At 43.4% G+C, this 14,493-nt stretch overlaps 1 protein-coding gene across 1 annotated transcript in view; it reads left to right on the forward strand.

Annotated features, from left to right (window-relative positions):
* The window catches only part of CDCP2 (CUB domain containing protein 2), a 275,201-nt gene that overhangs the window by 155,660 nt on the left and 105,048 nt on the right, over positions 1 to 14,493 (forward strand). The window contains exons 3-4 of the mRNA XM_085600150.1: positions 4,631 to 4,972; positions 9,529 to 9,882. Coding sequence (XP_085456276.1) covers positions 4,631 to 4,972; positions 9,529 to 9,882 — 696 coding nt within the window. The remainder of the gene's footprint in view (positions 1 to 4,630; positions 4,973 to 9,528; positions 9,883 to 14,493) is intronic.

Here is a 14,493-nt window from a genome sequence, read left to right on the forward strand (position 1 = left end):
TTGTAAATAAACCCCCTAGTGCTTAAGTGGTCATTGGGATAAGGCATCAGCTTCAGGATTCTGTGCTTCACCCCATGGTCATCGGTTGAAATCTGGGTAGTTCTGCTCAGCCTTTAATCTTTCAGAGGTCGATGAGTACCATTAAACTGGGTAACAATAAACATATGTGATTCAGTGTCAAGATTGCTCAAGGGTGAACATGGGCCATACAAATACATTTTATGTTATGTTTTGTTATATTATGTTATAAATACTTGCTCTCTCACTCAGTATGCCTATTTATCAAGCCTAAGAAGCACCATAATGGTGAACTACAGACCACACAGAAAGGATAGAGGGAAAACACTTAAAATTGTGAGGAGGATGAATATGACTCAGTGTAAACAATATTTATCTTATGTAATGAGAACATTATGGCTTTATCCGTCTTCTGCGCTAGGGTCCCTACGTTATGAGACTATGTCAAGCCGTGCCAAGTTTTTAACTGGCAACCATTGTTAGGAACACAGATATGATTCAAAACTAATGACCCTCTTGGGTCTGTTGGCTCCAAAACATCACTTGGGAAGGAAAAGAGATGAAGTGGTAGAGACTTTGCACCTGGGTATGACAAAAACCAATGTCTATGTCAATGATTGGACAGAAAGAATGGTCCTTTATGTCTTCAACTGGAGTCCAAAGTGAGGACCATTTCTTGGTGCAGCAACACTGACACCTCTATAGGGCAAAGATAAACCAAAAGATGATCCTAGAAAGGAGACACAGGAAGAAAAGTCAAAGCAGGAAAAACCTCCACAACAAGTGGCAGAAGATAGCAAGGAATTCACAGATTATGAACAGATAGCAAGTGAGATGTGTCCCAGAAGGTGCATGGCAGTGGGGATGCCACAGGAAGGAGCAATGGGAGTGAAGGACCATGAGGAAAATCATGGGACAAAATTACATGGCAATGTGGGCGATTAACACAATGACAAAGAGACAGCAACGCTTTGTGGTTCTAAGATAATCATAATTTTACGATGCTATAAGAAAAGTGACAGTCAGAGAGGGTGAACAGAGGAGAGGCCATGATGTTTTTCCGAAGACTGAATGATTAGTAACAGTTGCAGCCATCTCTAAATTGGAAACCAGATGAGGATCTTGATCACATGTTTCTACTGGTTACTGCTCACAAGATGATGGAGACTGCGACCCAGTGTGCTCCTCTAGGACTGAACAAAGGCTCCGCCTCTATTCCTGCGGGAATCCGCTAAGATGCCAAGTCCTAGGTTGCTGAGTAGAGCAACCAGTAAAGTGATCTCCAAACTTTGGGACTGCTCAGCAGCACCAAACGTCATCATACATGGAACCAGATACAGGTTAGGAATTTCTACAAGGAGGAGGTCAGCAGAAGACATGTGTCATCATGACCAATGATGATCGCTGTTGATGGATGCAACCACTGACAAGGAAATTAAATGAATCAGTACGGTTTTATTTTCTTTCCATAAGGCATTAGTCAAAACTCAAGTTACATAACTGAGATGGGAAACATAAATCACTTTTCTGCTTAGTAATCAGGAACAGCTGTTAAATCACGGGTGTAAAAAAAGTGTGTTTTAGTGTCAGTCCCATTGCTGTGAAGGTGTTTTAATATGCCAATCTTCTTATGTTTGAATGTTATGATTGCAAATCTCTCAAATTTTACAGGGTTAGATTTAGAAGAAGTGTTCTTTATCTTTGGAGATCAACCCTGTTCTTTGTCTAGCAAAAGTTCTTCTTTCACAGTTGTCCAGGCAAACTACAAGCTGCCAAGAGGAGTCTAGCCTGATAAAATATGTGTTGACTATTGACTACAATCTGAACTCTTATAAAATAATACTCGTTGAAGATCACTCAATTTTTTTGCAAAGCAGTTATACAATTTTAGCAATATTTCATTGAGCATTTCATGAGTGTAGCCTTCAAACAGGCTCTGATCTTCCCCTGCTTTTGTCCAAATTAATTAAGAAGTGATACACAAGCACAAGCTTTCTGGTCAGGATGGATCGCTTAATGATATTTCATGGATGCACCATAGGTGTTGGTTGGCTCCGATGCCGATGCCTTTGGTAGCCATGCGCTATATAAATCAGGCGCGCAACACCCATTGGACTCACAGGGCTTCAGCCCCACCCGTCGCGTGTGGCAGCCCGGGATGAGACAGCCTCGCGGCACACACACAGCCCCACCCGAGCACTTCACAGGTCTTTAAAAGACCATTTGCATGTTAATGAGGCCTCACTGTTGTTTCACCCCTTCTAAGAGCCCCTGCAGCTTCACTCTGCGTATGGCTTAAAAGATTCAGCCCCCCCCGAAATTTTTTCTTAGCCCCCCCCCCCGAAATTTGGCTCTAGTTGCGCCTCTGATATAAATGTGTATTCATTCATTCATTCATTACCCCCTCAAACGGTAATATCAAGCAGAACCTTTTAGTGGTGTATTTCCTTTCATCCCTGGCAGCCATTTTGTAACCATCACCCTCACCCCTCTACACACTGTCTCTCACAAGCATGGCATCGCAGGAGTATGCGTAATCCCTGCGCAGCTTGACCTCTGCTGAAAGTTGCTGGCAGTTCTTGTCATAAAGAATGATCATCATCCCAATGAGTTCTCAATTATGGAGACTGAAAGTTGTGAGAGGTGCTTGGAAGATGTCATGCTAGAGTTTGCAAAGCACGCGCTCAAGTCAATCCTCTACAGAACTGACATGCTCCTGCGTGCATCATGACAGAAAATCCACAAAATTCATCTGATTGGATTAGGATTTTGTATGACACTTCAGATCCACACAAGCATCAAATGTTGTCCGCTCCACGTTAGCAACTCTTACTGTCTGCACTGTTCAAAGCCTGCATGACTGATCCCTGTTGATTGGCAGCACTAACAAATCACAGACCGTGGGCTCCTTCTGCCTGCTGCAGGCTCTTCTTGATCCTGGTACCCCTCTCAGCACTTTTACAACTGATGTGTTTAAAAACGTATCTTTTCTTTTTGTTTTTTACATAAAATAATGCTCTTGATTAGATTGCCTTACTTGCCTTTAAGCTGTTGTTTTAATGGATATTGCTTCTAAAAAGTGGCAGGTATGTTATCAGATATATTGTCACAAATTTGCGCCATTTCTTGAATGGCTGACTTGGTGCACATTAAAGATATGCACTTACACAGCTTATGATAGTCCTCATAATGCAAATCAAGCGAATACAATCTACTCATGGTAAAATGCCAGACACTACAAGCTAACTACAAAAATAATGAAAATGTGCATTCCCACTCAATAAGCTTGCAAGTGGTTCCTATTTGCAGCAACCACCCTGCAGCAAGCTGTAGGCAAAGTCGGTAGCAGAACAGTCTTACCATGGGACTTATACATAAAAAATGACGCAGCGCAGCATCACAAGCCATTTACTGCACGAGCTGCGTAATTTTAAAAGCACAGGAATACGACGCATCTGTGTGCTTTCACCCTGCGCTGGTGCACAATTGGCTGCCATGCGCCACCACAGGCACCCTTGCATCATGTTGCAAGGGTGCCTGCATTGCGGGAATGATTGTTTTGTGCAGGAAGGGACATCTTCCTACACAAAAACAATAATTGATGGCATTTTCCTCTTTGTATGCAGGAGAAATAGGAAAAAACAAGGAGAAATAAAGGTATTTCTCCTTTTTGTGCCACTTCTACACCTCCCATGGGTAGGCATAGAATTCTGAAGCATTCCCAGCTTTACACAACTTTGTAAATCTGGGAATGTGTCAGGTTCCCTGGATGTGGCATGGGAACACCCACAGCAACCCCCATGGAGCGCCCTTTTCACGCAGAAAAGGGGCCCATATTTACAAGGCCCTGAAAAGTCACGCAGGGTGACTTTACGTGGCCTTGAGCAGCCTCACTGCGCTGCCAGTGCGTCAAAAAAAGTGACGTACCGGTGGATCAATGGCCTTGCAAATGATGCCCCCTGTTTCCTGCTTAGTCCAGAACTAAGATCCTCTCTTCTCCAAGTTCTGCATGAAGTGGAAACATTGGCGGGATATTTGACTCTACTTGTAAGGGCTTTGGATTAGAAAGTTGTATATAAAGTTATACCATTGCAGGGCAACCTTATATTGACACCACTTGAAAATCACTATCAGTGCACATACGACAATCAATGCTATGATGTACATGAAACAAACGTTGTGGGTACTGGGCGGTACAAAGCAGGTCTTTCTAGTCTCTTAATGGTTAAATTTGTTCCCATTATGCATAGAGCTGATCACTCGAATCTCTCCCAATTTAACCCATTAAATGAATGCTTTCTTTTGCACATGGCTATTAGGAAAAGTAGCAAATGCATTATATTTCTCGGTATTCTAATGCCTGCTTGTTGGACCATTGTTAATGCTTTGCTAAGAGATGCACCTTGAGTCACCTGGAGTGGAGTGACAACAAGTTACTCCTGAAGGCGTGCCTGTGGCTACTCCCATATGCATGCATAATATGTGTGGGCAGTCCTACCCTGCTCCCAAGAGCAGTACGCACCCTGAAGGATCCAACAGGCAAAGTTCTGGTTCCAAAAACACCTTACCTTACATATCAATTAAAATCAATTTTGTTTGCTTGCTTCTCCAGATGTCTGCGGTGGCGTGCTGACAGGACTTTCTGGGGTCATCGCAAGTCCAGATTATCCGGAGAACTACCCCAACAATGCAGAATGCCAGTGGATCATTCGAGTCACCCCGTTTTCAATCATCAAACTCGTCTTCACTGACTTCCAGATGGAAAAGAATGAGGAATGCAATTTCGATTATGTGGCAATTTTCGACGGTGGCAGCATGGAAGACCGGCACATCGACCACTACTGTGGCACCATGAAGCCGCCTGACATTATCTCTTCTTCCAACGAGTTGATGGTGATGTTCAAGTCAGACTTCAACATAGGAGGCAGGGGTTTTAAAGCATACTTCTACTCAGGTACTAAGTCAGAAGCATGGATCACACTGGCAGATTAACAGTATTCTGTAGGGGGCACTGTGTGGAGCAAAGTAGTTTTGCATCTTTTTTTGCTGTTTTACTTTTGACTATATGTAAATGTTACTGTACGCATATGCAGATTCTATGAATTTTATACTGGTTCCACTAAGCTTCTTTGGATCATCGTAAATTGATGTGAATGTGGTACAGAACTTTTTACCAGGAAGCATTTGTAAATCACAACCAATAAAGGCAACATTGTCAACGTCACACTCCACCAAGTCAATAAAACTTCTTTCGTAGAAAATCTGCATGTCTTCTGCTAAATCCCAAACATTTGCCCCTCTGTTAATCAGTATCACCTCAGCAATGATATTGGTTTTGAGTAATCCAGTTTAATCCTACATATACTCTTTAAAGGATTAACTGTACTATTTGTTTCGCACGCGTAATCAACCGCCAGACAACTGTATACTGGCAATCCACATACCGGATAAAGATTGTAATATTTACTGCTCAATTAAATGAAAAATGAAGGACGTGGCAAAAGCTGATATGCAATAATGTGAATGAAAGTGACATCTACTGGGAGTTTAATGAAAACATTACATTAAAAACTGTAATGACATTGTGCACAGCATAGGGTGGTGCATTGCTAGTATAGAATGGATGTTAATTACAACGGGGATTATTATAAAGTCTCTCTAAAAGGTCACAAATTAATGTTTTTCAAAAATAGGACGTGAGTTTCAGCTCACTAGTAAGCAGGCCTTGCTCAAACTTAATTAAACTTTGCAAATAAATGCCAAAAATAACGACATAAATAAATTAATTAGTAAATTACTATAAAACCTTCTATTGGTGTTACGAATGGTGGGAGAGTAGATCCATGTGGCATCAGGAAGCACAAGAATTATTTTCTCCAGTGGAGGATGTTGAGCACCCATGCAGGGGCGAACATTCTTCACCTTTCTTTCTGAATGCAGAAGAGAGCAGAGGGGTGGTGCTCTGGCTGGGAAAATGACAGCTGAATTTCAATTGAGAGCGGCCGACTTAGAGGCCGACATCAGACAACTAGAGAATAGGAGCTCCCTCAGCAAAGGTGGGTCCAAACCAAAGATGGCTGACTCTCTAGTGGCAGCAGCAACTGTTCCCAGAGAGTGGGAGAGATTCTGCTTCACTATATGACATGTGACAAGTTACACCTAGGCCATCCTCCGCCCAGGAAGAAAGGCGGTGAGCTTTGCACCTTGTTTATTCAGACACATTGTGTTACAAAACAGATCAAAGAAGAAATATGCATGGTCGATCATTATTTCAGTGTTCCAAAATATCCAATGCATTAATCTATATTTCATATAATGTATTTAAAATACCATAGTCTAAATTTCCTTTAAAAAGTGACCCACAGCAATCACAAGATGCCTCCCCCTTATAGACTGAGACAAATTGATTGCCTCACTACAGGAAGACACTCTGTACTTTATTTCATAGCTAAAAACAAAAGTCAATCAAAAAGAATGTGACAAATGTCTGATTTCAACTGCTCTCTTATTATTTACCATGACCGTCGCAGTTTATCAAAAAGTATTCCACAGACGTGATTCCAGTTCTGACCTTTAGCACCTCATTGAGAATGCTTTTGTGACTTAACTTATCAAGATCAGAGAACACGCCCTCCATACCCTCACTTGCACTACAAACACCGCTGGGGCTTCACCTCTCAGACCCTCCACACTTCTAAGTTCACTGTCTATAAATATTCACTGGGCTGAACTTTCATTTGGGTCTGCAAGTCTGATTCTAAATGCTTACAGGCTAACAATTGTCCTTACAGATTTCAAACTTTTAAATTTCAGAAAAGTAGTTCTTGCTTACATGTCAGACTGATGGTTGGTAGGTCAGAAATGCGCCGTGAAGAGAGAAACCACAATAGACGAGAACGAGCCTGTAATGTTGGGCAACTCATGGCACACGTGATGGATGGGTTTAGGGGTGCAGTGTGTCCAGCCCTCGAGGGAGTGGCTGGGATTACAGCTTCCTGTGGAACACTAGAACGTGTCGCGCAGGACACTACAGAGCCGTAGCCGCCCATGAAGCTGAGGCTACCTCCACCTTGAAGGCTTGTCACAGCTTGTGGGGAGGATAAAGAGCCTTTTTAAGAATTTGCTTTGAAAGATGACACAATCCACCCGAATATCCAAGGATAACAGCTCAGCCCCCTACAAAATATTAGGGAGCATCTTTCCCTTAAAGAGTTTTAAAAATGGTATGTTCCATAACTTGCCTCATAGGTGGTTAAAAACCAGTAAGACAGGACACAATTAATCATCATAACGAGTTGTGATGTCATTTCTTGGCTGCATACCATAATGTCCTTTTTGCCCTAAAGCCACTGGAAAAAAACAGAAACTATGTGGGAGATTTACTAAGATGTTGCCCCGTGTTTGAGTCACAAAAGTGACGCAAATCGGCGCAAAATCTTTTTTTTTCCAATTTATTTCCAGCGCTAAACTTGTTTAGCACTGGAAATAACAGAAAAGTAACGCGAAGCAGTGCATAGTGCCGCTTTGTATTACTTTGCGGCAAGATGGCGTACCAAGGGTGGAGCATGGGCTTTCCCATGCAACCACCCAAGGTTTCTCATGCTAAACCCAACTTACTAAGTAAAGTATATTGGGTTTAGAGTAAGAAAACTGCACCCTTTTCAAGTAGGCGCGGGGAAGGAGAAATGCTTATATTCCTCCTTCCTTTTCCGACTTTGCATGTGTGCGGCACTGTACAGGATGCATACAACAAGGGAAAAGGTTTGAAGTGAGTCTCAGCATAGTATTTTGTACTGGAAGGTTAGCCTTCCAGTACAAAACCTATGCAAGACTCACGGAGACACATTTGCACCATGGCGCAAAGGTGTCTCCGTGGCGCACCGCAACTGATTTCAGCGCCGGCAGTAGTGAGAGGGAAGGAGAGTGCCTTATTTTAGTAAATAGGGCGCTCTCTTCCTCTCTCCTTTTCAAGTAGCGAAGCGCAGCATTTGCGGCTTCTGCAGTGCACTACGTGAAAAGTAGGTAAATCTCTCCCTTAGTCTCCTCTATGTACACTGGTAAGTTATTACCCTTACAATAATTTTTCAGAGCGCTTATCCTTTCGTGGGAGCCCAACCTATGTGTAATCCAGGATTGACAAAACATCTGCATAGAGAAGATCTATATGGGAAGAGTCTGTCTTTGGAGCAAACTCCTGTGCTGATTGCAGACCCAGGGGAAAATCTGCCAAGAATAGACTAAATAGAAAAAAGGTGCCAAAACACAGCCCTGGGGCAAGCCATTGTGGATCATAATCCACTCTGGCAGCCACCCATACCTAGATTTTAAAGACACAGACATAAATCCTTTTGGAACAGTAGAACTCTTTTTGTATCCATGTTGGGTATTTCTGTATTTTTCACTCCTTTTCCTCAATCTCACTTGTCAGCAGTAATTGGACACAGGATATTCATACTTTTCTTTAAAAGGAATACTCTTTGGATCTTACATTCTTATTGATAATATGGAATACGTAAAATAATTATCACATTTAAACAATACATACAAAACATGATAGGCTCTCTAGACTAAAATATGCCAAATGTGTGAGCTGCCTTCCATTATAACAGTTTTTTACACTTCATTTTAAAATAGCATTTCTATTGATAACCAAAACAAAGGCACTGTCAACATGACTGATGTTCAGGTGGTGTAACTAAAATGTAATAATGATTATAAACTATTCAAAAAATCTCTACCAACGCCTTCTGCCACCATCACAAATTAGGATAATGTAACGTTCATGGGTAGGTCTGACAATTAACTTTTTTATATATAGCTCATCACAACGTATGTCTACCATTACCGACGCAGTAAATAGCAGCTGTTACACTTCCCATGTTAATGACATTCAAAGTATTCGCCTCAGAAAGTTACAATGCTGAGTTGTCTTTAGTAGAATCTGACCTTGTGATTTGTCGATCAGGGTAGATGTCAACTACAGGTGTTAATTCACCTTAAGTCATCTTGTCTGAAATTCTGGGTCAACTGCTGATGTCAATTTTGTGGAAGAGGTATGGTGCAGGGCCAGGGCAACTGACCCTGGAACCCAGGGGCTCCCAGTTCGATCCCCGGTGTCGGTGGCAGATCAACCCAGTAGCACCATGTGACTCTGGGCAATAGCTCGCTTGATCGGTCCCCAGGGCCTTGACACGTTCGGGTAATTATTTGCGCTTTACAAATACTGGACATTTACATAAACTCAAGGCAGACATTTAGCAAATTTACATGGAAGTTTTTCTTTTTTTAAAACAAGGGCACCCACTTTCCTCCCAAAACAATTTCATACATGCATAAAGAATTTGACTACAAGGATAAGAGAACCAGTTGTGAGTCATACAGGAATGCCTTCTGCTTAAATAATGCATTTTAGAGATTTCTCATTGCACTGCTTAGTATTTTTGTGGAAAACATTTTTCTCGACATACACACTTGAATTAATTTGATACATGGATCCCTCATTTCTCATAGGTGAATGCCATGAAGTCTTCACAGCTGTGAAAGGAAATGTATCCAGCCCTCAATATCCAAACAGTTATCCCAATAACATCAACTGCCATTGGACGGTTCAGCTTCCCCTGGGGTTCCGCATAAAGATGTTTTTCATGGATCTGGAGCTGGAAGACAGGAACAGTCTGACAGATAAGTGTGACTACGATTACCTCTCTGTGTATGATGGAAGTAAGGAGAGCGCACCTTTGTTGGGGACGTGGTGTGGCACGGATAAGCCTGCTCCCTTCGTATCCACTGGCAACAAAGTATTACTGGTTTTAAACACAGACAGAGATGCAGCAAGCAAGGGGTTCTCAGTGTCCTACATTGGAGGTAAGTCACCTGCCATTGGTATTAATGAGTGATTGCCTGATTTAATGGTGGCTCAACGTGTTAATATGTAGTGCAGCAATAATATCAGAAAAACTATAGGATTGTTACCTAGTAGCTCAATTGTCAGATGTTCGGATGACCTTCCAGTAGAAGTGACAATAAAACAATGTGAGCAAAACTGGCCCAAAACACATGACCACTGGCACAGATTAGTGCAAGTCTTGACTGTTGATCTAGATGATACCAAAATGATGAAGCAAAAATGAAACCCAAAAAGTAGACTTAGATAAAACTTAAAGATTAAACCAAGACAAACCAAAAGGGGTTATAACTAGATGATAATTAAAACTTTCTTCCTAAATTACACCTACAAACTCATACAGAGATTAGATTTAAAGAACCTCTTACATAGATGAGATTTAGCGATGATATATAGATGAGCCTTACAAGATGATACATAGATAAGACCTTAAAGATGATACATAGATGAAATGCAAAATATAATATCCAGATGAGATCAAATCTGATGCCTAGATGTAACCTGAAAGATGATACCTACACATCATCATCGTCGTTAACTCTAAAGATGATGTGTAGGTTCTGATTCATAGATGAGAATTAACACATAATATCCAGACGGGACCTTAAGATGATGTCAAGATGATGCTCACAATGTGATATTTAGAGGCAACCTCAAACATTATACCTAAACATTATTTAAAGCTAGTACTTAGATGAGACCTAATAGATGATACTTAGAAGAGGAAAAAAGATGTTGCAAGATAATAGTTATATGTGCCCTAAAAGATTATATCTAAATAGCACCTATAACTTGATACTTAGATTGGACCTAAAAGATCTTACCTTGATGAGACCTGAATGATGATACTTATAAGAAACTGCTACCTTTAGTTTCTACCAATAATCCTATGAGGTGGGGGATGTGGCCCGCTAAGCATAATGGGGTACACACTCTAAGTCATCTCCACTGCGCCTGCCAGTATCTTGATCCTTGTAGTCGTAACAGCACTGCACCTGCAGCAGAGAAGCACCCACGAAGCCCACAGCGCAGAGAGAACGTGGTGTGGGCGAGAAAGAGTGAGCTGCAAAATAGATGGGGGACCTCTGGGTCCGAAGCCTGGTCATGCAAGCAGTGAGCCATGAGGGGTAAGTGAGGCGGGGTCAGTCTAGCACTGCCAAGTATCGGAGAGGCACTGGGGCCAAGAGGAGCTGCCACAGATCATCTTGGCTCCTGCGCCAGGGGAAGCTGCGGGGGGACCCTCGCATACCAGCCCTGGGACCCGACTGGTTTTACAGGAGGGCCGAGGGGCAGCTCTATTTGATGGCCTGAATCCTGTGGTGCCGAACAACATGTGTTGATCCAGCGGGACCTGCCGGCAGACTTCAGAGGTTCTGAGGAGTCGTGGGGGAACCAGCACAACTATACCCATAGGAGGGGCAGAATCAACACCACCCTCCCTCCTTCCCCCGTATTAATGACTTTTGGCAACCTCTGGGGAGGCACTGAACTGGGCACTTTAACCTCTCTCACAAACATACAGCGGCCATTGTGCTATCCCTGGATGCACCCTCCAGTCCTCCTAGGGGCACGAGATGGAGGGACTGGCAAGGTGCTTTGGCCAGAGCAGTGAAGGCGAACCCTCGCATCGTAACTGGGAAGGTGGCTTGGTATTTTAAGAATTGGAAAACCACAGACATCCACTGTGCAAAAATAGAAAAATACGCCACCCCTGCAAGTGCACCTGAGGGCACCACCTCACCAGGGGACATAGCAGCAACACTGATTACTCTGGAATGCATTTTCTAAGCCATCTGCGATCTGCGGACTGGCATGGGAAAACAAATTGTAGGAGTTGGGTCAGAGTTGCAGAAGTGGAAACATTAATTTCATCTGTGGAGGACATTGTGACTACCCTATCTACAACTGTGGGTGGCTATCAGAACAGAGTTGTCCACCTGGAGCGCCGGGTGGAAGACGCAGAGGGCAGGTCCCAAAGGAATAATTTACACGTTGTCGGCACTCCGGAGTGAGCAGAGGGTTCTCACTATGTACCTGAGGTAGTGGCTGGAGGCGGACTCTATTTCCCCCTTCTTCATCATTGAGAGGGCCCACTGATCCTTGACAGCAAGTATGCGGACCGGGATGTCGTATTGCGACAAGCTTGCCAATAAGCCACCCTGCAACTAGACTCTGCACGAATTAGTATCTACCTGGACTATACCCTTCAAGTGCAACAGAAAAGACAATCCTACATGCCTGTCAAGAACAGAGTCAAGGCGATGGAGTTGACATATATGCTAATGTTCCTAGCAAAACAAAAAGCATATACAATGGCAAAAAACACTTATTTGAAATGTCACAAGCTGTGTGGCACTTGCTTGAAATATTGGGTCAGAGACAGCAAAGCGACCTAGCAGAGCACCACACAAGGAACTCGAGGAGATGCAATGGGGAAACTCGAAACCCACGAAGAAGGAGCTGCTGTAGGAGGTGAAGACAGGGACCATTCATCCATAGAGGAGACAGTGGAGACCTCACTTCACAACAGCACAGTTCAGACGAATGAGCAGGTGGCAGCGGGAACACTCTACTACCTACCACGGCCCCCTCTAGAGCTTTGGACCACGCGGCCTGCTGACCTCTGTATATGCTTTTACTAATGACAACACCTTTGTGGTCCAGGGGGATGGTGGAGAATAAGCACCAGTTGGGGAATGGGTGACGGATGTTTCATTTTTAGTAGTGTAGGGTGAAATTGGGTACAAGACCGCAAAGATATTGTATTGGCTAGCAAGCAAAGAGTTGGAGTCCTCCATCATCCCTAGCACAACCACATCAATGGGTAACTTACTAACGGACTCAGGCCACATTGCTCAGGAGTTTTCAGTCTATTCTACTCGCCTCTACGCAGACTACCTGTTGCCCCAAGCCGCACACGACCACTCCATTGTCAATGACCTCGTAATAACTGCGCTCTCCGATACAGACAGGTTGAGGCTGAAGGACAGAAGGAAGATGAGCTCAGAACAGCGATTCATTCCCTCCTGGCAGTGAAGATCCCTGGCCTTAACTGATAAATTGTATTCTACAAATCCAATACAGGAAACGCAGGTTATGTAGAAAAAGTATTTATTGATTTCCAGCACAGCACACACAACTGCTCTGGACAAAAGCTCCAGAGGTAACAGAGAACAACAACAGCACTTTGAATAGAAATAATTCTAAGCTAGGTAGGTTAAAGTAACAGTACACTAAGGGCCTCATGTAGGTAGCCAAATACCGGTCGGTAATGGCCGAAATTCGGTAAAAAACCCGTTACCGACCGGTATTTAGATAGTTGAGATGTAGGAGGCCAAAAACCCATATTCGGTAAATATGAATCGGTAAATACCGATTCAAATTTACCGACTTCAAAAATACCGAATACATATTTTCCGAATCGGTAAATATGAAGTGGTAAATATGAAGTGGTAATAGGGAAAAATGATATGTATGTAAATTCGGTAATTAAGAAATCCTTCAAAATCGGTAAATAAGAGTCGGTAATTAACACTGATAGAAAGCAGGTGGTAATTTTCAACAGTGCATTTAAGCAATCCCAAAATGCAACAGCATGGACAACATGGCCGCTCTGTATGTCATTGCAAGGCGGCTACGTCTACAGGCTGCAGGACTGAGGATATGGAGACGGGAGGAACGCATCTACAGACAGCGCATCACACTCTTCCAACTGACTGACGCAGAGATACATGAAAGGTACAGGCTACACCCCCAAACCATCATGGACCTGATAAGGGACCTGCACCCACTCCTGGACCAGCCAACAAGAAGGGCGCATGCCATACCACCACATGTGCAGGTGCTCTGCAGCCTACACCTACTTGCATCTGGCAGTTACCAGGGGGTGATAGCTGCGGTGGGCGGTGTATCCCAGAGTTGCCTGCCCCGTTTCTTCAGGAAGTTCCTGGATGCCATGATGCAGAGAATGCACCACTACATCAGCTTTCCAAACACACAGGCTGAACTGCAGAAAACTAAAACTGACTTTTATCACATGGCACAGTTCCCCCATGTCATTGGCTGTATAGATGGCACACACATCCCAATCTGCCCACCAGCTGCCACTCTGCACATCTGCAGAAACAGAAAGTCCACCCACTCCATCAATGTGCAGGTAATCTGCGATGCAGGGAACATCATCACTGATATCGTTGCCAAATTCCCTGGGAGCACCCATGACTCCTACATCTTCCAGAACAGTGGGATCTACACACGACTGCTTGCGGGAGAATTTGGAGAAGGATATCTGCTAGGTAAGTAACAGTGACGCTACATAGTACTCAGTGCAAATCATAGTGTATTGAGGCATGTGACTGATGTCTCCCTTTTACTCACCTAGGGGACAGTGCATATGCCGTGCGGTCATTCATCCTCACTCCCTACCTACACCCATCAACCCAGAGTGAGAGACGATATAATGTGGCACACAAATCTACTCGCAATGTGGTGGAGCGCACGTTTGGACTACTGAAGAGCAGGTTTCGCTGCCTCCATAAGAGTGGAGGTGCACGCCAGTACACACCCATCCT

Source organism: Triturus cristatus, chromosome 4_2 (assembly GCF_964204655.1).
Source record: "Triturus cristatus chromosome 4_2, aTriCri1.1, whole genome shotgun sequence".
Taxonomy (NCBI): domain Eukaryota; kingdom Metazoa; phylum Chordata; class Amphibia; order Caudata; family Salamandridae; genus Triturus; species Triturus cristatus.